We start from the raw sequence: 21064 nt of genomic DNA, 5'->3' as shown, positions 1-21064 counted from the left end.
GAAATGCTCTTTTTATACCCAATAATGTTGCTGATCTGTTGCCAGGAAATCTAATTAGTAGTGAGATGTTCCAACAAGTGTTTTTTTTTTTTTTTTTTTTTTTTTTTTTTTAGCTTTACACAACTTTTTCAGTCTTTTGTTTACCCTATTCAAATTTTTTTTTAGATGTGTTGCTGCCATCAAACTCAAAATAAGAATATATTTTTCATAAAACAATGAACTTTGAGTTTCAACAGTTATGTTGTCTTTGGTATATTTTCTTTTAAATGAGTGATTTGTAAATCATATTTATTTTTATTACATTTTATACAGCATCCCAACTTTTTGGGAAACAGTGTTGTAACTTTAATAATGTCTGAACCTGAATGAGGAAACACACCCTGACAAACAGCAGCAGAGAGGGGGAGCCAAACTGGAAAAACTAGATTCCAGGTCACATTAAAGTGAAAAAGTGAAAGATAAAGTAAGTCAGAGAGATGACAGAGCTGCAGTCGAGATGAATCTCTCTTTCTTTCTGAAGATAAAATAAACTTCATCTGTTCTTCCTCAACACCTGAGTCCAACACTGGTGAGTACAGCTGATCAGATTTACTGTTTCAACAACCAGCATCAACACAAAACTTACAGCTTCAATCACTTTTCACGTGAAGATTTGTCACAATGGACGAAATGTTAAAATCCAACCATTTGTTAAAACTTAAACCATCAGTTTGTTTATTTGAAGTCATTTTGTAAAACTGATCTGTGAGCTGCAATAAACTCAATGAGACACAGGAAGGAGGAAACAAACCCTGAAAGACAGAGCTGTTCCACCAGGTGTTTTTTTTTTTTTTTTTTTTTTAGCTTTACACAACTTTTCCAGTCTTTTGTTTACCCTATTCCAATTTTTTTTTGGATGTGTTGCTGCCATCAAACTCAAAATAAGAATATATTTTTCATAAAACAATGAACTTTGAGTTTCAACAGTTATGTTGTCTTTGGTCTATTTTCATCTAAATATATGTTTATATGATTTGGAAATCATCACATTTATTTTATTTCCATTTTACACAGCATTCTAACTTTTTGGAAAACTCGGTTATAACTATATTGATGTCTGAACCTGAATGAGGAAACACACCCTGACAAACAGCAGCAATAAAAAGCGACGCAACGTTGGAAGGACAAGGTTCAAGTTCAGATTACAGTCAAAGTTAAAGTTAGTCAGAGAGACGGCAGAACTGCAGTCAAGACGAATCTCTGTGTTTCTTTCTGTAGATAAAATAAACTGAATCTGTTCTTCCTCAACACCTGAGTCCAACACTGGTGAGTACAGATGATCAGATTTACTGTTTCAACAACCAGCATCAACACAAAACTTACAGCTTCAATCAAACAGGAAGTTCAACTCCTTTCATTTCGTACCGACTCCTCGTGTCACATTAACTCTGTGAAGTTCAGCTGTAGAACAGAAGAAACAATACAAGAATATTTGTTTTTATAACTCTTTTTAAAATGATGTTTTTCCCTCTTTGACTTTTGTCCTCAGACTGCAGACATGTCTGCTGCCAGCTGTCTTCTCTCTGAGGATCAGTTTCTGTGCTCCATCTGTCTGGATGTGTTCACTGATCCAGTCAGCACACCATGTGGACACAACTTCTGCAAAAACTGCATCACTCAACACTGGACCGTTACCGACAGGTGTCAGTGTCCCATGTGTAAAGAGAAGTTCAACACTAGACCTCAGCTGAGAGTCAACACGTTCATCTCTGAGATGGTTGCTCAGTTCAGACATGAAGCTCAACAGAAAACCAGCAGCAGCAGCTCAGAGCAACAAGCTGCCAAACCAGGAGAAGTTCCCTGTGACGTCTGCACTGGAACTAAACTGAAGGCCCTCAAGTCCTGCCTGGTGTGTCTGACCTCCTACTGTGAGACTCACCTGCAGCCTCATCTGACAACGTCCAGCCTGAAAAGACATCAGCTGACGGAGCCTGTGGAGAACCTGGAAGGCAGGATGTGTACGAAGCACCATAAACCTCTGGAGCTGTTCTGTCAGACCGACCAGACGTGTGTCTGCATGCTCTGCTCTGTTTTAGACCACAAGACACACGAGTTGGTTCCTCTGAGAGAAGAATATGAAGGAAAGAAGGCAGAGCTGGGGAAGACAGAGGCTGAGATTCAGCAGATGATCCAGAAGAGACGACTGAAGATTGAGGAGCTCAAAGAGTCGGTGAAGACGAGTAAAGCTGCTGCAGACAGAGAGAAAGCAGAAGGTGTTGAGGTGTTCACTGCTCTGAAGGAGGCGGCTGAGAGAGGCCTGAACGAGCTCATAGAGGAGATCCAAGAGAAGCAGGAAACAGTAGAGAAACAGGCTGAAGGTTTCATCACAGATCTGCAGCAGGAAATCTCTGAGTTGATGAAGAGGAGCTCTGAGGTGGAGCAGCTCTCACGCTCTGCAGACCACCTCCACCTCCTCCAAAGCTTCTCGTCCCTGACAGCTGCTCCACCCACCGAGGACCGGACAGAGGTCAGCGTCCGTCCACCATCATATGAGGGGACTGTGGTGAGAGCTGTGGTTCAGCTGGAGGAGACGCTCAGGAAAAAGAGGAAACTGCTGTTTGAGGCCGAGCTGAAGAGACTCCAGCAGTCTGCAGTGGACGTGACTCTGGATCCTGATACAGCACATCCTAAACTCATCCTGTCTGATGACAGGAAACAAGTGAACCATGGTGATGTGAGGAAGAATCTTCCAGACAACCCAGAGAGGTTTTCAAAAAGTGTGTCTGTTTTAGGAAAACAGAGTTTCTCTGCAGGCAGATTTTACTTTGAGGTTCAGGTTAAAGGAAAGACGGACTGGGATTTAGGAGTGGTCAGAGAGTCGATCAACAGGAAGGGAAAGATCACCCTGACTCCTCAGAAAGGTTTCTGGACTATATGGTTGAGAAATGGAAATGAATACGAAGCTAATGCTCGTCCTCCCGTCCGTCTGAGTCTTGGGTCTGGTCCTGAGAAGGTGGGGGTGTTTGTGGATTATGAGGAGGGTCTGGTCTCCTTTTATGATGTCGATGCTGCAGCTCTTATCTACTCCTTTACTGGCTGCTCCTTCACTGACAAACTCCTCCCATACTTCGGTCCCTGTAATAATGATGGTGGTAAAAACTCTGCACCTCTGATCATCTCTCCTGTCAATCAAACTGCCTGATCTGTTTCATGATGAAGCGTCTCCATCAGTGAACGTACTTATTAAAAAGGTTCTCTGTGATCCGGTCTGTGGGACTGAGGCTGAGGGAAATGTGTCTCTTCTGATGTCCAGTATGTCCCCACTGTTTCCTGTCTGATGTGATGATGCAGCATTAGAAGTCACGATGTCCTGAGCAGTAATGTTTCTGTCAGAGTGTCAGAAAGCTTCAGAGTCACAACATCAACACGTCTGAGCAGGAAACACATTTTCTCTGCCGGTTGAAGGTTTTTCTGTTTTTTGATGAAGAGATTTTACAATTAAATGTAACATAATGTGATGTAATAACTGCAGCAGTGAGAGGCAGGTATGAAACATCAACATGTTGGGGTTTTTATGGGCTACGTGTCATATTATTGATCAGTTAATGTAGGAAACAATCAGCAGATTAATCAATCATGAGTGTCAGTACACTGGCAGACGATGTATGTGTTTTTAAATTTGACCAATAAAGCAGATTCTGAAAATAATATCTGTTTTCAGCCTCCACTGTTTTTATAATGATCAATATTATAACTTTGAGATTTTTAAAGTGTTTCATTTTAAAACTTTTTAGCCTGGTGTATTTCCCCTCTGTGTCCAGCACAGGGCAACAGAACAGCAGCCATGAGGTAACAAGGTGAACACCTCAACTTCCTGTTTACATCCAGAAACAACGCGAGAAGAGTCTGTGGTGGAAAGTAACAGTACATTTATTGAAGTACTTAAGTACAATTTGGAGGTATTTTAACTTTACTTGTGTACTTCCATGTTCAGCTACTGTCTCCTTCCACTCCACCACATTTATCTGACAGCTTCAGTCACTTTTCACGTGAAGATTTGTCACAGTGGATGAAATAAACTGTTAAAATCCAACGATTTGTTAAAACTTAAACCATCAGTTTGTTTATTTGAAGTCATTTTGTAAAACTGATCTGTGAGCTGCAATAAAGTCTGTGAGATACAGGAAGGAGGAAACAAACCCTGAAAGACAGAGCTGCACTGGCACTCTTTTAAAAAAAGTAATCTGTGGGAATGAAACCACTTTGATTTATACACTAGGGGGCGGTATTGAGTCAATGTAGCTTCCATCAATCTGCCTTCAGATTGGTGTTACACTTTACTCTGTCCTCCATCAGATTACGTGACCAACAGTGTTGATGAGGTTAGTTTGGTTTAAAAGGAGAATCGTAACTATTAACCCAACGAACTGTTCACAGCATGTGACACACAGCAAACATGAGGATACTACTACTACAGGGTAACTCTGGTTAGGAATCATGTCTCTGCTCTGTTTATTGATCAGATGGTTCCAGTGTCTGAACGACTCCAATCGCTTTTCTTGCGTGTGTGTGTGTGTGTGTGTGTGTGTGTGGTCACCTCATCTTCAACATGACACACGGGTCACTTTTAATCAAGTAGTCCAGTGACTAAAATAAACAGCTCGGTGTCTCATGACGCTGTGATTGTAATGATTCCCTCTGTGTAGTCGGTGTTTTTAGTACCGGCTCCTGAAGAATACTACCCAGAATTTCTGCCCGATGGGGAAACCTAAAATAAGTGCATAGTACCAGCAGTAGAAGAGAAACTTTTGTTTATAGAACAGTTTTTCTTTCTGATGGATTGTTGACTTTTTTTTTTTTTTTTTGTAGAAAGTGTTGCATCATTTTGGTGGCAGCTCTGGAATAACTTGGAAACGACAGCCAGCAGACGAAGCACTGACGGTGTGACAAAATGTCACCTTTAGATAAATGTGGGGACTTCAGTCGATTATCTGACACAAAGAAACGTTAAAGTTTTTAAAACTGCGAGCAGCGGCTCATTTTCCTCTTGCAGTGCATTCTGGGTTTTACATGCAAGAGTGTTTCTTGTTTTAATTCCTTAAAATGCTTAGAATTTTAATGGAGTCTGGTAGCAGACGGATCATTAGAGATTTGTGCCGACTCGGCGTGTCATGTGACGCAGCTAACGGGCGACGTGCAGCCGGCAGAACGACACTCATTTAAAGCAGCTCTTCGTCTTGTGTCTCAGGAACCGGATGGCTCTGCTGCCCAGTCAGGCCTTCTACCTGCTCATCAACAACAGCGGGTTGGCCAGCATGTCGCTCACCATGGCGCAGGTGTACAAAGATCACCAGGACGAGGACGGCTTCCTCTACATGACCTACGCCTCGCAGGAGATGTTCGGACACTGACGGCTTCCTGCTGCAGATTTTAGTCCCCGTTGAAGGCTGCTGGTCTCCACCTGCTGTACATACAAAAATAATGTGTATATATTGTAATATTGTACATGTTGATGGGTGTTTTAATGAAGAATGTTGATCCAATAAATGACATGTTGAAACTATTGGCTGGGTGCAGTCTGATGCTTCAGGAGGATCATGTTTGATGTCATAGATGTTAACAAGATTTGAGTGTCCGTTATGAATGTTATTAAAAATTCAGCCATCATCAGCATTTTGTGTGTAAACGCTGCGTCCAGGTCTCACTGGAAAACTCACGTTGACTTCTTTTCAATGAACAATTAATTTTTTTAAACAAATTTCTTTCACGTCTTTTCCAGCACGACCATCTGTCATGATCTGAAACTTCAGAAAAGTTTCCTCTCCCCATCTTCACTTCTGAGAGACTCTGCCTCTCTGAAATGCTCTTTTTACACCCAATAATGTTGTTGATCTGTTGCCAAGTAATCTAATTAGTAGTGAGATGTTCCACCAGGTTTTTTTTTTTTTTTTTTTTAGCTTTACACAACTTTTCCAGTCTTTTGTTTACCCTATTCAAAATTTTTCTTAGATGTTTTCCTGCCATCAGACACAAAATAAGAACATATTTTTCATAAAATAATGAACTTTGAGTTTCAACAGTTATGTTGTCTTTGGTATATTTTCTTTTAAATGAGTGATTTGTAAATCATATTTATTTTTATTACATTTTATACAGCATCCCAACTTTTTGGGAAACAGTGTTGTAACTTTAATAATGTCTGAACCTGAATGAGGAAACACACCCTGACAAACAGCAGCAGAGAGGCGGAGCCAAACTGGAAACACTAGATTCAAGGTCTCCTTCACATTAAAGTGAAAGTTAGTCAGAGAGACGGCAGAGCTGCAGTCGAGATGAATCTCTCTTTCTTTCTGAAGATAAAATAAACTTCATCTGTTCTTCCTCAACACCTGAGTCCAACACTGGTGAGTACAGCTGATCAGATTTACTGTTTCAACAACCAGCATCAACACAAAACTTACAGCTTCAATCACTTTTCACGTGAAGATTTGTCACAATGGACGAAATAAACTGTTAAAATCCAACGATTTGTTAAAACTTAAACCATCAGTTTGTTTATTTGAAGTCATTTTGTAAAACTGATCTGTGAGCTGCAATAAACTCAGTGAGATACAGGAAGGAAGAAACAAACCCTGAAAGACAGAGCTGCGCAGTCACTCTGTAAAAAAAACAGTAATCTCTAGGAATGAAACCACTTTGATTTGTACACTAGGGGGCGGTATTGAGTCAATGTATCTTCCAGCAGTCTGCTTTCAGCTTGGTGTTACACTTAACTCTGTTCCTCATCAGTTTACGTGACCAACAGTGTTGATGAGGTTAGTTTGGTTTAGAAGGAGAATCGTAACTATTAACCCAACTAACTGTTCACAGCATGTGACACACAGCAAACATGAGGATACTACTACTACAGGGTAACTCTGGTTAGGAATCATGTCTCCGCTCTGCTTATTGATCAGATGGTTCCACTGGCTGTACGACTCCAATCGCTTTTCATGCGCTTCTGGATTTAATTTTCCGCCGCAGATAAAGCCCCACCTCCGTGTGTGTGTGTGTGTGTGTGTGTGTGTGTTGCCAGTTAACCTAATTTACTAATTAACCTAATTAGTAGTGAGATATTCCACCAGTTGTTTTTTGTTGCCTTATGCAACTTTTCCAGTCTTTTGTTGACCCTGTTTCAACTCGTTTGAGATGTGTTACTGCCATAAAATTCAAAAATCAATAAACTTCCTCAGTTTCAACAGTTGATTTATTGTCTTTGGTCTATTTTCATTTATATGAGTTTATATGATTTGTAAATCATCACATTTATTTTATTTCCATTTTACACAGCATCCCAAAGTTTTTTAGAAACAGTGTCGCAACTTAAATAATGTCTGAACCTGAATGAGGACACACACCCTGACAAAAACCAGCAGAGAGGCGAAGCCAACCTGGAACAACCAGATTCCAGGTCACGTTAAAGTGAAAAAGTGAAAGATAAAGTTAGTCAGAGAGACGGCAGAGCTGCAGTCGGGACGAATCTCTGTGTTTCTATCTGAAGATAAAATAAACTTCATCTGTTCTTCCTCAACACCTGAGTCCAACACTGGTGAGTACAGCTGATCAGATTTACTGTTTCAACAACCAGCATCAACACAAAATTTACAGCTTCAATCAAACAGGAAGTTCAACTCCTTTCATTTCGTACCGACTCCTCGTGTCACATTAACTCTGTGAAGTTCAGCTGTAGAACAGAAGAAACAATAGAAGAATATTTTTCATTATAACTCTTTTTAAAATGATGTTTTTCCCTCTTTGACTTTTGTCCTCAGACTGCAGACATGTCTGCTGCCAGCTGTCTTCTCTCTGAGGATCAGTTTCTGTGCTCCATCTGTCTGGATGTGTTCACTGATCCAGTCAGCACACCATGTGGACACAACTTCTGCAAAAACTGCATCACTCAACACTGGACCGTTACCGACAGGTGTCAGTGTCCCATGTGTAATAAGGTGTTCCAGAGAATACCTGAACTAAACATCAACACGTTCATCTCTGAGATGGTTGCTCAGTTTAGACATGAAGCTCAACAGAAAGCCAGCAGCAGCAGCTCAGAGCAACAAGCTGCCAAACAAGGAGAAGTTCCCTGTGACGTCTGCACTGGAACCAAACTGAAGGCCCTCAAGTCCTGCCTGGTGTGTCTGACCTCCTACTGTAAGACTCACCTGCAGCCTCATCTGACAACGTCCGGCCTGAAAAGACATCAGCTGACGGAGCCTGTGGACAACCTGGAAGGCAGGATGTGTACGAAGCACGATAAACCTCTGGAGCTGTTCTGTCAGACCGACCAGACATGTGTCTGCATGCTCTGCTCTGTTTTAGACCACAAGACACACGAGTTGGTTCCTCTGAGAGAAGAATATGAAGGAAAGAAGGCAGAGCTGGGGAAGACAGAGGCTGAGATTCAGCAGATGATCCAGAAGAGACGACTGAAGATTGAGGAGCTCAAAGAGTCTGTGAAGACAAGTAAAGCTGCTGCAGACAGAGAGAAAGCAGAAGGTGTTGAGGTGTTCACTGCTCTGAAGGAGGCGGCTGAGAGAGGCCTGAACGAGCTCATAGAGGAGATCCAAGAGAAGCAGGAAACAGTAGAGAAACAGGCTGAAGGTTTCATCACAGATCTGCAGCAGGAAATCTTTGAGCTGATGAAGAGGAGCTCTGAGGTGGAGCAGCTCTCACGCTCTGCAGACCACCTCCACCTCCTCCAAAACTTCTCGTCCCTGACAGCTGCTCCACCCACCGAGGACCGGACAGAGGTCAGCGTCCGTCCACCATCAGATGAGGGGACTGTGGTGAGAGCTGTGGTTCAGCTGGAGGAGACGCTCAGGAAAAAGAGGAAACTGCTGTTTGAGGCCGAGCTGAAGAGACTCCAGCAGTCTGCAGTGGACGTGACTCTGGATCCTGATACAGCACATCCTGATCTCATCCTGTCTGATGACGGGAAACAAGTGAACCATGGTGATGTGAGGAAGAATCTTCCAGACAACCCAGAGAGGTTTTCTAAATGTGTTTGTGTTTTAGGAAAACAGAGTTTCTCTGCAGGCAGGTTTTCTTTTGAGGTTCAGGTCAAAGGAAAGACTAAATGGGATTTAGGAGTGGTCAGAGAGTCGATCAACAGGAAGGGAAACATCATGCCGACTCCTCAAAAAGGTTTCTGGACTATATGTCTGAGAAATGGAAATGAATACAAAGCTTTTGCTGGTCCTCCAGTCCGTCTGAGTCTTGGGTCTGGTCCTGAGAAGGTGGGGGTGTTTGTGGATTATGAGGAGGGTCTGGTCTCCTTTTATGATGTCGATGCTGCAGCTCTTATCTACTCCTTTACTGGCTGCTCCTTCACTGACAAACTCCTCCCATACTTCGGTCCCTGTCTTAATCAAGGTGGTAAAAACTCTGCACCTCTGATCATCTCTCCTGTCAATCAAACTGCCTGATCTGTTTCATGATGAAGCGTCTCCATCAGTGAACGTACTTATTAAAAAGGTTCTCTGTGATCCGGTCTGTGGGACTGAGGCTAAGGGAAATGTGTCTCCTCTGATGTCCAGTATGTCCCCACTGTTTCCTGTCTGATGTGATGATGCAGCATTAAAAGTCATGATGTCCTGATCTGGAATGTTTCTGTCAGAGTGTCAGAAAGCTTCAGAGTCACAACATCAACACGTCTGAGCAGGAAACACATTTTCTCTGCAGGTTGAAGGTTTTTCTGTTTTTTGATGAATAGATTTTACAATCAAATGTAACATAATGTGATGTAATAACTGCAGCAGTGAGAGGCAGGTATGAAACATCAACATGTTGGGGTGTTCATGGGCTACATGTCATATTATTGATCAGTTAATAGAGGAAACAATCAGCAGATTAATCAATCATGAGTGTCGGTACACTGACAGACGATGTATGTGTTATTAAATTTGACCAATAAATCAGATTCTGAAAATAATATCTGTTTTCAGCCTCCACTGTTTTCATAATGATCAATATTATAACATTGAGATTTTTAAAGTGTTTCATTTTAAAACTTTTTAGCCTGGTGTATTTCCTCTCTGTGTTCAGCAGAGGGCTTCAGAACAGCAGCCATGAGGTAACAACATGAACACCTCAACTTCCTGTTTACATCCAGGAACAACGCGAGAAGAGTCTGTGGTGGAAAGTAACAGTACATTTATTGAAGTACTTAAGTAAAATTTGGAGGCATTTTTACTTTACTTGAGTACTTCTATGTTCAGCTACTGTCTCCTTCCACTCCACCACATTTATCTGACAGCTTCAGTCACTTTTATGTGAAGATTTGTGACAGTGGATGAAATAAACTGTTAAAATCCAACGATTTGTTCAAACTTAAACCATCAGTTTGTTTATTTGAAGTCATTTTGTAAAACTGATCTGTGAGCTGCAATAAACTCAGTGAGATACAGGAAGGAGGAAACAAACCCTGACAGACAGAGCTGCACCGGCACTCTTTAAAAAAAAGTAACCTGCAGGAATGAAACCACCTTGATTTATACACAAGGGGGCGGTATTGAGTCAATGCAGTTTCCAGCAGTCTGCCTTCAGATTGGTGTTACACTTAACTCTGTCCCCCATCAAATTACGTGACCAGCAGTGTTGATGAGATTAGTTTGGTTTAGAAGGAGAATCGTAACTATTAACCCAACTAACTGTTCACAGCATGTGACACGCAGCAAACATGAGGATGCTACTACTACAGGGTAACTCTGGTTAGGAATCATGTCTCTGCTCTGCTTATTGATCAGATGGTTCCAGTGTCTGTACGACTCCAAACGCTTTTCTTGCGTGTGTGTGTGTGTGTGTGTGTGTGTGTGTGTGCGCGCGTGTGTGTGTGTGTGTGTGTGTGTGTGGTCACCTCATCTTCAACATGACACACGGGTCGCTTTTAATCAAGTAGTCCAGTGACTAAAATAAACAGCTCGGTGTCTCCTGACGCTGTGATTGTAATGATTCCCTCTGTGTAGTCGGTGTTTTTAGTACCGGCTCCTGAAGAATACTACCCAGAATTTCTGCCCGATGGGGAAACCTAAAATAAGTGCATAGTACCAGCAGTAGAAGAGAAACTTTTGTTTGAAGAACAGTTTTTCTTTCCGATGGTTTGTTGACTTTTTTTTTTTTTTTTTTTTTTTTTTTTTGTAGAAAGTGTTGCATCATTTTGGTGGCAGCTCTGGAATAACTTGGAAACGACAGCCAGCAGACGAAGCACTGACGGTGTGACACAATGTCACCTTTAGATAAATGTGGAGACTTCAGTCGATTATCTGACACAAAGGAACGTTAAAGTTTTTAAAACTGCGAGCAGCGGCTCATTTTCCTCTTGCAGTGCACTCTGGGTTTTACATGCAAGAGTGTTTCTTGTTTTAATTCCTTAAAATGCTTAGAATTTTAATGGAGTCTGGTCGCAGACGGATCATTACAGTGATTTGTGCCGACTCGGCGTGTCATGTGACGCAGCTAACGGGCGACGTGCAGCCGGCAGAACGACACTCATTTAAAGCAGCTCTTCGTCTTGTGTCTCAGGAACCGGATGGCTCTGCTGCCCAGTCAGGCCTTCTACCTGCTCACCAACAACAGCGGGTTGGCCAGCATGTCGCTCACCATGGCGCAGGTGTACAAAGATCACCAGGACGAGGACGGCTTCCTGAACATGACCTTTGTCTCGCAGGAGATGTTCGGACACTGACGGCGTCCTGCTGCAGATTTTAGTCCCCGTTGAAGGCTGCTGGTCTCCACCTGCTGTACATACACAAATAACGTGTATATATTGTAATATTGTACATGTTGATGGGCGTTTTAATGAAGAATGTTGATCCAATAAATGACATGTTGAAACAATTGGCTGGGTGCAGTCTGATGCTTCAAGAGGATCATGTTTGATGTCATAGATGTTAATGAGATTTGAGTGTCCGTTATGAATGTTATTAAAAATTCAGCCATCATCAGCATTTTGTGTGTAAACGCTGCGTCCAGGTCTCACTGGAAAACTCACATTGACCTCTTTTCAATGAACAATTAATTTTTTTAAACAAATTTCTTTCACGTCTTTTCGAGCACGACCATCTGTAATGATCTGAAACTTCAGAAAAGTTTCCTCTCCCCATCTTCACTTCTGAGAGACTCTGCCTCTCTGAAATGCTCTTTTTATATCCAATAATGTTGCTGATCTGTTGCCAAGTAACCTAATTGAGATGTTTCACCAGGTGTTTTTTTTTTTGTTTTTTTTTTTAGCTTTACACAACTTTTCCAGTCTTTTATTTACCCTATTCCAATTTTTTTTTAGATGTGTTGCTGCCATCAAACTCAAAATAAGAATATATTTTTCATAAAACAATGAACTTTGAGTTTCAACAGTTATGTTGTCTTTGGTATATTTTCATTTAAATATGAGTGATTTGTAAATCATATTTATTTTTATTACATTTTACACAGCATCCCAACTTTTTGTGAAACAGTGTTGTAACTTTAATAATGTCTGAACCTGAATGAGGAAACACACCCTGACAAACAGCAGCAGAGAGGCGGAGCCAAACTGGAAAAACTAGATTCCAGGTCACTTTAAAGTCAAAGTTAAAGTTAGTCAGAGAGAAGGCAGAGCTGCAGTCGAGACGAATCTCTCTTTCTTTCTGAAGATAAAATAAACTTCATCTGTTCTTCCTCAACACCTGAGTCCAACACTGGTGAGTACAGCTGATCAGATTTACTGTTTCAACAACCAGCATCAACACAAAACTTACAGCTTCAATCAAACAGGAAGTTCAACTCCTTTCATTTCGTACGGAGTCCTCGTGTCACTTTAACTCTGAAATTCAGCTATAGAACAGAAGAAACAATTTTAGAACATTTTTCCTGATAACTCTTTTAAAAATGATGTTTTTCCCTCTTTGACTTTTGTCCTCAGACTGCAGACATGTCTGCTGCCAGCTGTCTTCTCTCTGAGGATCAGTTTCTGTGCTCCATCTGTCTGGATGTGTTCACTGATCCAGTCAGCACACCATGTGGACACAACTTCTGCAAAAATTGCATCACTCAACACTGGACCGTTACCGACAGGTGTCAGTGTCCCATGTGTAATAAGGTGTTCCGGAAAAGACCAAAACTAAACATCAACACGTTCATCTCTGAGATAGTTGCTCAGTTCAGACATGAAGCTCAACAGAAAGCCAGCAGCAGCAGCTCAGAGCAACAAGCTGCCAAACCAGGAGAAGTTCTCTGTGACGTCTGCACTGGAACCAAACTGAAGGCCCTCAAGTCCTGCCTGGTGTGTCTGACCTCCTACTGTGAGACTCACCTGCAGCCTCATCTGACAACGTCCAGCCTGAAAAGACATCAGCTGACGGAGCCTGTGGAGAACCTGGAAGGCAGGATGTGTACGAAGCACCATAAACCTCTGGAGCTGTTCTGTCAGACCGACCAGACATGTGTCTGCATGCTCTGCTCTGTTTTAGACCACAAGACACACGAGTTGGTTCCTCTGAGAGAAGAATATGAAGGAAAGAAGGCAGAGCTGGGGAAGACAGAGGCTGAGATTCAGCAGATGATCCAGAAGAGACGACTGAAGATTGAGGAGCTCAAAGAGTCGGTGAAGACGAGTAAAGCTGCTGCAGACAGAGAGAAAGCAGAAGGTGTTGAGGTGTTCACTGCTCTGAAGGAGGCGGCTGAGAGAGGCCTGAACGAGCTCATAGAGGAGATCCAAGAGAAGCAGGAAACAGTAGAGAAACAGGCTGAAGGTTTCATCTCAGATCTGCAGCAGGAAATCTCTGAGCTGATGAAGAGGAGCTCTGAGGTGGAGCAGCTCTCACGCTCTGCAGACCACCTCCACCTCCTCCAAAGCTTCTCGTCCCTGACAGCTGCTCCATCCACCGAGGACCGGACAGAGGTCAGCGTCCGTCCACCATCATATGAGGGGACTGTGGTGAGAGCTGTGGTTCAGCTGGAGGAGACGCTCAGGAAAAAGAGGAAGCTGCTGTTTGAGGCCGAGCTGAAGAGACTCCAGCAGTCTGCAGTGGACGTGACTCTGGATCCTGATACAGCACATCCTAAACTCATCCTGTCTAATGACGGGAAACAAGTGAACCTTGGTGATGTGAGGAAGAATCTTCCAGACAACCCAGAGAGGTTTTCTAAATGTGGTTGTGTTTTAGGAAAACAGAGTTTCGTAGCAGGCAGATTTTACTTTGAGGTTCAGGTTAAAGGAAAGACTAAATGGGATTTAGGAGTGGTCAGAGAGTCGATCAACAGGAAGGGAAAAATCATGCCGACTCCTCAAAAAGGTTTCTGGACTATATGGTTGAGAAATGGAAATGAATACAAAGCTTTTGCTGGTCCTCCAGTCTGTCTGAGTCTTGGGTCTGGTCCTGAGAAGGTGGGGGTGTTTGTGGATTATGAGGAGGGTCTGGTCTCTTTTTATGATGTCGATGCTGCAGCTCTTATCTACTCCTTTACTGGCTGCTCCTTCACTGACAAACTCCTCCCATTCTTCAGTCCCTGTAATAATGAGGGTGGTAAAAACTCTGCACCTCTGATCATCTCTCCTGTCAATCAAACTGTCTGTTCTGTTTCATGATGAAGCGTCTCCATCAGTGAACGTACTTATTAAAAAGGTTCTCTGTGATCCGGTCTGTGGGACTGAGGCTGAGGGAAATGTGTCTCCTCTGATGTCCAGTATGTCCCCACTGTTTCCTGTCTGATGTGATGATGCAGCATTAAAAGTCATGATGTCCTGAGCTGGAATGTTTCTGTCAGAGTGTCAGAAAGCTTCAGAGTCACAACATCAACATGTCTGAGCAGGAAACACATTTTCTCTGCAGGTTGAAGTTTTTTCTGTTTTTTGATGAAGAGATTTTACAATCAAATGTAACATAATGTGATGTAATAACTGCAGCAGTGAGAGGCAGGTACAAAACATCAACATGTTAGGGTGTTTATGGGCTACATGTCATATTATTGATCAGTTAATGTCGGAAACAATCAGCAGATTAATCAATCATGAGTGTCAGTACACTGATAGATGATGTATGTGTTATTAAATTTGACCAATAAAGCAGATTCTGAAAATAATATCTGTTTTCAGCCTCCACTGTTTTTATAAAGATCAATATTGTAACGTTCAGATTGTGAAAGTGTTTTATTTTGAAACTTTTTAGCCTGGTGTATTTCCTCTCTGTGTCCAGCAGAGGGATTCAGAACAGCAGCCATTAGGCAACATGAACACCTCAACTTCCTGTTTACATCCAGGAACAACATGAGAAGAGTCTGTGGTGGAAAGTAACTGAGTACATTTACTGAAGTACTAAAGTACAAATTTGAGGTATTTGTACTTTACTTGAGTACTTCCATGTTCAGCCACTGTCTCCTTCCACTCCACCACATTTATCTGACAGCTTCAGTCACTTTTCACGTGAAGATTCGTCACAGTGGATGAAATAAACTGTTAAAATCCGACGATTTGTTAAAACTTAAACCATCAGTTTGTTTATTTGAAGTCATTTAGTAAAACTGATCTGTGAGCTGCAATAAACTCAGTGAGATACAGGAAGGAGGAAACAAACCCTGAAAGACAGAGCTGCACCGGCCCTCTTTAAAAAGGTAATCTCTCGGAATGAAACCACTTTTATTTATACACTAGGGGGCGGTATTGAGTCAATGCATCTTCAAGCAGTCTGCCTTCAGATTGGTGTTACACTTAACTCTGTCCCCCATCAGATTACGTGACCAACAGTGTTGATGAGGTTAGTTTGGTTTAGAAGGAGAATCGTAACTATTAACCCAACTAACTGTTAGTGTGTGTGTGTGTGTGTGTGTGTGGTCACCTCATCTTCAACATGACACACGGGTCGCTTTTAATGAAGTAGTCCAGTGAATAAAATAAATAGCTCGGTGTCTCATGACGCTGTGATTGAAATGATTCCCTCTGTGTAGTCGGTGTTTTTAGTACCGGCTCCTGAAGAATACTACCCAGAATTTCTTCCCGATGGGGAAACCTAAAATAAGTGCATAGTACCAGCAGTAGAAGAGAAACTTTTGTTTGTAGAACAGTTTTTCTTTCCGATGGTTTGTTGACTATTTTTTTTTTTTATTTTATTTTTTTTTTTTTTTGTAGAAAGTGTTGCATCATTTTGGTGGCAGCTCTGGAATAACTTGGAAACGACAGCCAGCAGACGAAGTACTGACGGTGTGACAAAATGTCACCTTTAGATAAATGTGGGGACTTCAGTCGATTATCTGACACAAAGGAACGTTAAAGTTTTTAAAACTGCGAGCAGCGGCTCATTTTCCTCTTGCAGTGCATTCTGGGTTTTACATGCAAGAGTGTTTCTTGTTTTAATTCCTTAAAATGCTTTGAATTTTAATGGAGTCTGGTCGCAGACGGCTCATTAGAGATTTGTGCTGACTCGGCGTGTCATGTGACGCAGCTAACGGGCGACGTGCAGCCGGCAGAACGACACTCATTTAAAGCAGCTCTTCGTCTTGTGTCTCAGGAACCGGATGGCTCTGCTGCCCAGTCAGGCCTTCTACCTGCTCATCAACAACAGCGGGTTGGCCAGCATGTCGCTCACCATGGCGCAGGTGTACAAAGATCACCAGGACGAGGACGGCTTCCTCTACATGACCTACGCCTCGCAGGAGATGTTCGGACACTGACGGCTTCCTGCTGCAGATTTTAGTCCCCGTTGAAGGCTGCTGGTCTCCACCTGCTGTACATACAAAAATAACGAGTATATATTGTAATATTGTACATGTTGATGGGTGTTTTAATGAAGAATGTTGATCCAATAAATGACATGTTGAAACTATTGGCTGGGTGCAGTCTGATGCTTCAGGAGGATCATGTTTGATGTCATAGATGTTAATATGATTTGAGTGTCCGTCATGAATGTTATTAAAAATTCAGCCATCATCAGCATTTTGTGTGTAAATGCTTCATCCAGGTCTCACTGGAAAACTCACATTGACTTATTTTCAAAGAACAATTAATGTTTTTAAACAAATTTCTTTCATGTCTTTTCCAGCACGACCATCTGTCATGATCTGAAACTTCAGAAAAGTTTCCTCTCCCCATCTTCACTTCTGAGAGACTCTGCCTCTCTGAAATGTTCTTTTTATACCCAATAATGTTGCTGATCTGTTGCCAAGTAACCTAATTAGTAGTGAGATGTTCCACCAGGTGTTTTTTTTTTTTTTTTAGCTTTACACAACTTTTCCAGTCTTTTGTTTACCCTATTCCAAATTGTTTTTAGATGTGTTGCTGCCATCAAACTCAAAATAAGAACATATTTTTCTGAAAACAATGAACTTTGAGTTTCAACAGTTATGTTGTCTTTGGTATATTTTCATTTCAATATGAGTTTACATGATTTGTAAATCATCACATTTATTTTATGTCCATTTTACACAGCATCCTAACTTTTTTGAAAACTCGGTTATAACTATATTGATGTCTGAACCTGAATGAGGAAACACACCCTGACAAACAGCAGCAATAAAAAGCGATGCAACGTTGGAAGGACAAGGTTCAAGTTCAGATTACAGTCAAAGTTAAAGTTAGTCAGAGAGAAGACATAGCTGCAGTCAAGACGAATCTCTGTGTTTCTATCTGAAGATAAAATAAACTTCATCTGTTCTTCCTCAACACCTGAGTCCAACACTGGTGAGTACAGCTGATCAGATTTACTGTTTCAACAACCTGCATCAACACAAAACTTAGAGCTTCATTCAAACAGGAAGTTCAACTCCTTTCATTTCGTACCGACTCCTCGTGTCACGTTAACTCTGTGAAGTTCAGCTGTAGAACAGAAGAAACAATACAAGAATATTTGTCTTTATAACTCTTTTTAAAATGATGTTTTTCCCTCTTTGACTTTTGCCCTCAGACTGCAGACATGTCTGCAGCCAGCTGTCTTCTCTCTGAGGATCAGTTTCTGTGCTCCATCTGTCTGGATGTGTTCACTGATCCAGTCAGCACACCATGTGGACACAACTTCTGCAAAAACTGCATCACTCAACACTGGACCGTTACCGACAGGTGTCAGTGTCCCATGTGTAAAGAGAAGTTCAACACTAGACCTCAACTGAGAGTCAACACGTTGTTCTCTGAGATGGTTGCTCAGTTCAGACATGAAGCTCAACAGAAAACCAGCAGCAGCAGCTCAGAGCAACAAGCTGCCAAACCAGGAGAAGTTCCCTGTGACGTCTGCACTGGAACTAAACTGAAGGCCCTCAAGTCCTGCCTGGTGTGTCTGACCTCCTACTGTGAGACTCACCTGCAACCTCATCTGACAACGTCCAGCCTGAAAAGACATCAGCTGACGGAGCCTGTGGAGAACCTGGAAGGCAGGATGTGTACAAAGCACCATAAACCTCTGGAGCTGTTCTGTCAGACCGACCAGACATGTGTCTGCATGCTCTGCTCTGTTTTAGACCACAAGACACACGAGTTGGTTCCTCTGACCGAAGAATATGAAGGAAAGAAGGCAGAGCTGGGGAAGACAGAGGCTGAGATTCAGCAGATGATCCAGAAGAGACGACTGAAGATTGAGGAGCTCAAAGAGTCGGTGAAGACGAGTAAAGCTGCTGCAGACAGAGAGAAAGCAGAAGGTGTTGAGGTGTTCACTGCTCTGAAGGAGGCGGCTGAGAGAGGCCTGAACGAGCTCATAGAGGAGATCCAAGAGAAGCAGGAAACAGTAGAGAAACAGGCTGAAGGTTTCATCACAGATCTGCAGCAGGAAATCTCTGAGCTGATGAAGAGGAGCTCTGAGGTGGAGCAGCTCTCACGCTCTACAGACCACCTCCACCTCCTCCAAAGCTTCTCGTCCCTGACAGCTGCTCCACCCACCGAGGACCGGACAGAGGTCAGCGTCCGTCCACCATCATATGAGGGGACTGTGGTGAGAGCTGTGGTTCAGCTGGAGGAGACGCTCAGGAAAAAGAGGAAGCTGCTGTTTGAGGCCGAGCTGAAGAGACTCCAGCAGTCTGCAGTGGACGTGACTCTGGATCCTGATACAGCACATCCTAACATCATCCTGTCTGATGACGGGAAACAAGTGAACCATTGTGATGTGAGGAAGAATCTTCCAGACAACCCAGAGAGGTTTTCTTTCTGTGTCTCTGTTTTAGCAAAACAGAGTTTCTCTGCAGGCAGATTTTACTTTGAGGTTCAGGTTAAAGGAAAGACTAAATGGGATTTAGGAGTGGTCAGAGAGTCGATCAACAGGAAGGGAAACATCATATCGACTCCTCAAAAAGGTTTCTGGACTATAAATCTGAGAAATGGAAATGAATACAAAGCTCTTGCTGGTCCTCCAGTCCGTCTGAGTCTTGGGTCTGGTCCTGAGAAGATGGGGGTGTTTGTGGATTATGAGGATGGTCTGGTCTCCTTTTGTGATGTCGATGCTTCAGCTCTTATCTACTCCTTTACTGGCTGCTCCTTCACTGACAAACTCCTCCCATACTTCAGTCCCTGTCTTAATGAAGATGGTAAAAACTCTGCACCTCTGATCATCTCTCCTGTCAATCAAGCTGCCTGATCTGTTTCATGATGAAGCGTCTCCATCAGTGAACGTCCTTATTAAAAAGGTTCTCTGTGATCCGGTCTGTGGGACTGAGGCTGAGGGAAATGTGTCTCCTCTGATGTCCAGTATGTCCCCACTGTTTCCTGTCTGATGTGATGATGCAGCATTAAAAGTCATGATGTCCTGAGCTGGAATGTTTCTGTCAGAGTGTCAGAAAGCTTCAGAGTCACAACATCAACACGTCTGAGCAGGAAACACATTTTCTCTGCAGGTTGAAGGTTTTTCTGTTTTTTGATGAAGAGATTTTACAATCAAATGTAACATAATGTGATGTAATAACTGCAGCAGTGAGAGGCAGGTATGAAACATCAACATGTTGGGGTGTTTATGGGCTACATGTCATATTATTGATCAGTTAATGTGGGAAAAAAATCAACAGATTAATCAATCATGAGTGTCAGTACACTGACAGATGATGTATGTGTTTTTAAATTTGACCAATAAAGCAGATTCTGAAAATAATATCTGTTTTCAGCCTCCACTGTTTTTATAATGATCAATATTATAACATTGAGATTTTTAAAGTGTTTCATTTTAAAACTTTTTAGCCTGGTGTACATCCTCTCTGTGTCCTGCAGAGGGCTTCAGAACAGCAGCCATTAGGTAACAACATGAACACCCCAACTTCCTGTTTACATCCAGGAACAAGGTGAGAAGAGTCTGTGGTGGAAAGTAACAGTACATTTATTGAAGTACTTAAGTAAAATTTGGAGGTATTTTTACTTTTCTTGAGTACTTCCATGTTCAGCTACTGTCTCCTTCCACACCACCACATTTATCTGACAGCTTCAGTCACTTTTCACGTGAAGATTTGTCACAGTGGATTAAATAAACTGTTAAAATCCAACGATTTGTTGAAACTTAAACCATCAGTTTGTTTATTTGAAGTCATTTTGTAAAACTGATCTGTGAGCTGCAATAAAGTCTGTGAGATACAGGAAGGAGGAAACAAACCCTGAAAGACAGAGCTGCACTGGCACTCTTTTAAAAAAAGTAATCTGTGGGAATGAAACCACTTTGATTTATACACTAGGGGGCGGTATTGAGTCAATGTAGCTTCCATCAATCTGCCTTCAGATTGGTGTTACACTTAACTCTGTCCTCCATCAGATTACGTGACCAACAGTGTTGATGAGGTTAGTTTGGTTTAAAAGGAGAATCGTAACTATTAACCCAACGAACTGTTCACAGCATGTGACACACAGCAAACATGAGGATACTACTACTACAGGGTAACTCTGGTTAGGAATCATGTCTCTGCTCTGTTTATTGATCAGATGGTTCCAGTGTCTGAACGACTCCAATCGCTTTTCTTGCGTGTGTGTGTGTGTGTGTGTGTGTGTGTGGTCACCTCATCTTCAACATGACACACGGGTCACTTTTAATCAAGTAGTCCAGTGACTAAAATAAACAGCTCGGTGTCTCATGACGCTGTGATTGTAATGATTCCCTCTGTGTAGTCGGTGTTTTTAGTACCG

At 42.2% G+C, this 21064-nt stretch overlaps 4 protein-coding genes across 7 annotated transcripts; all 4 read left to right on the top strand.

Moving 5' to 3' along the window:
• Window positions 1-1490: 1490 nt before the first annotated feature.
• On the top strand, window positions 1491-3325 carry LOC138208952 (E3 ubiquitin-protein ligase TRIM21-like). The gene has a single exon (XM_069167213.1). It carries the CDS (start codon window positions 1538-1540, stop codon window positions 3179-3181), a length of 1644 nt encoding a protein of 547 aa, XP_069023314.1. The 5' UTR covers window positions 1491-1537; the 3' UTR covers window positions 3182-3325.
• Window positions 3326-7752: 4427 nt separating this feature from the next.
• LOC138209379 (E3 ubiquitin-protein ligase TRIM21-like) lies at window positions 7753-10275 on the top strand. The gene has a single exon (XM_069167925.1). It carries the CDS (start codon window positions 7800-7802, stop codon window positions 9441-9443), a length of 1644 nt encoding a protein of 547 aa, XP_069024026.1. The 5' UTR covers window positions 7753-7799; the 3' UTR covers window positions 9444-10275.
• Window positions 10276-12899: 2624 nt separating this feature from the next.
• On the top strand, window positions 12900-14583 carry LOC138209376 (E3 ubiquitin-protein ligase TRIM21-like). Its single transcript, XM_069167920.1, has one exon. It carries the CDS (start codon window positions 12926-12928, stop codon window positions 14579-14581), a length of 1656 nt encoding a protein of 551 aa, XP_069024021.1. The 5' UTR covers window positions 12900-12925; the 3' UTR covers window positions 14582-14583.
• Window positions 14584-17897: 3314 nt separating this feature from the next.
• Window positions 17898-20004, top strand: LOC138209377 (E3 ubiquitin-protein ligase TRIM39-like). 4 transcript variants are annotated; one of them, XM_069167922.1, is made up of 2 exons: window positions 17898-18124; window positions 18161-20004. In XM_069167922.1, exons 1-2 carry the CDS (start codon window positions 17898-17900, stop codon window positions 19539-19541), a joined length of 1608 nt encoding a protein of 535 aa, XP_069024023.1. In that variant the 3' UTR covers window positions 19542-20004. The 4 variants fall into 4 exon arrangements, with proteins under 4 accessions (XP_069024023.1, XP_069024025.1, XP_069024024.1 ...); XM_069167924.1 differs by having other exon boundaries at window positions 17898-18584; window positions 18711-20004; XM_069167923.1 differs by having other exon boundaries at window positions 17898-18584; window positions 18651-20004.
• The last annotated feature ends 1060 nt before the right edge of the window (window positions 20005-21064 follow it).

This window comes from Embiotoca jacksoni, unplaced genomic scaffold (assembly GCF_022577435.1).
Source record: "Embiotoca jacksoni isolate LCO1_2020_lvr unplaced genomic scaffold, fEmbJac1.0.p SCAF_4, whole genome shotgun sequence".
NCBI classification, from domain to species: domain Eukaryota; kingdom Metazoa; phylum Chordata; class Actinopteri; family Embiotocidae; genus Embiotoca; species Embiotoca jacksoni.
The sequence above is the reverse complement of the archived record's forward strand: the minus strand, read 5'-3'. Positions and strand labels throughout refer to the sequence as shown.

Excerpts from the sequence above, each read along its gene's own strand:
- LOC138209379 (XM_069167925.1), top strand. The coding sequence starts at position 7,800 with ATGTCTGCTGCCAGCTGTCTTCTCTCTGAGGATCAGTTTCTGTGCTCC.
- LOC138209377 (XM_069167921.1), top strand. The coding sequence starts at position 17,898 with ATGTCTGCAGCCAGCTGTCTTCTCTCTGAGGATCAGTTTCTGTGCTCC.
- LOC138209376 (XM_069167920.1), top strand. The coding sequence starts at position 12,926 with ATGTCTGCTGCCAGCTGTCTTCTCTCTGAGGATCAGTTTCTGTGCTCC.
- LOC138208952 (XM_069167213.1), top strand. The coding sequence starts at position 1,538 with ATGTCTGCTGCCAGCTGTCTTCTCTCTGAGGATCAGTTTCTGTGCTCC.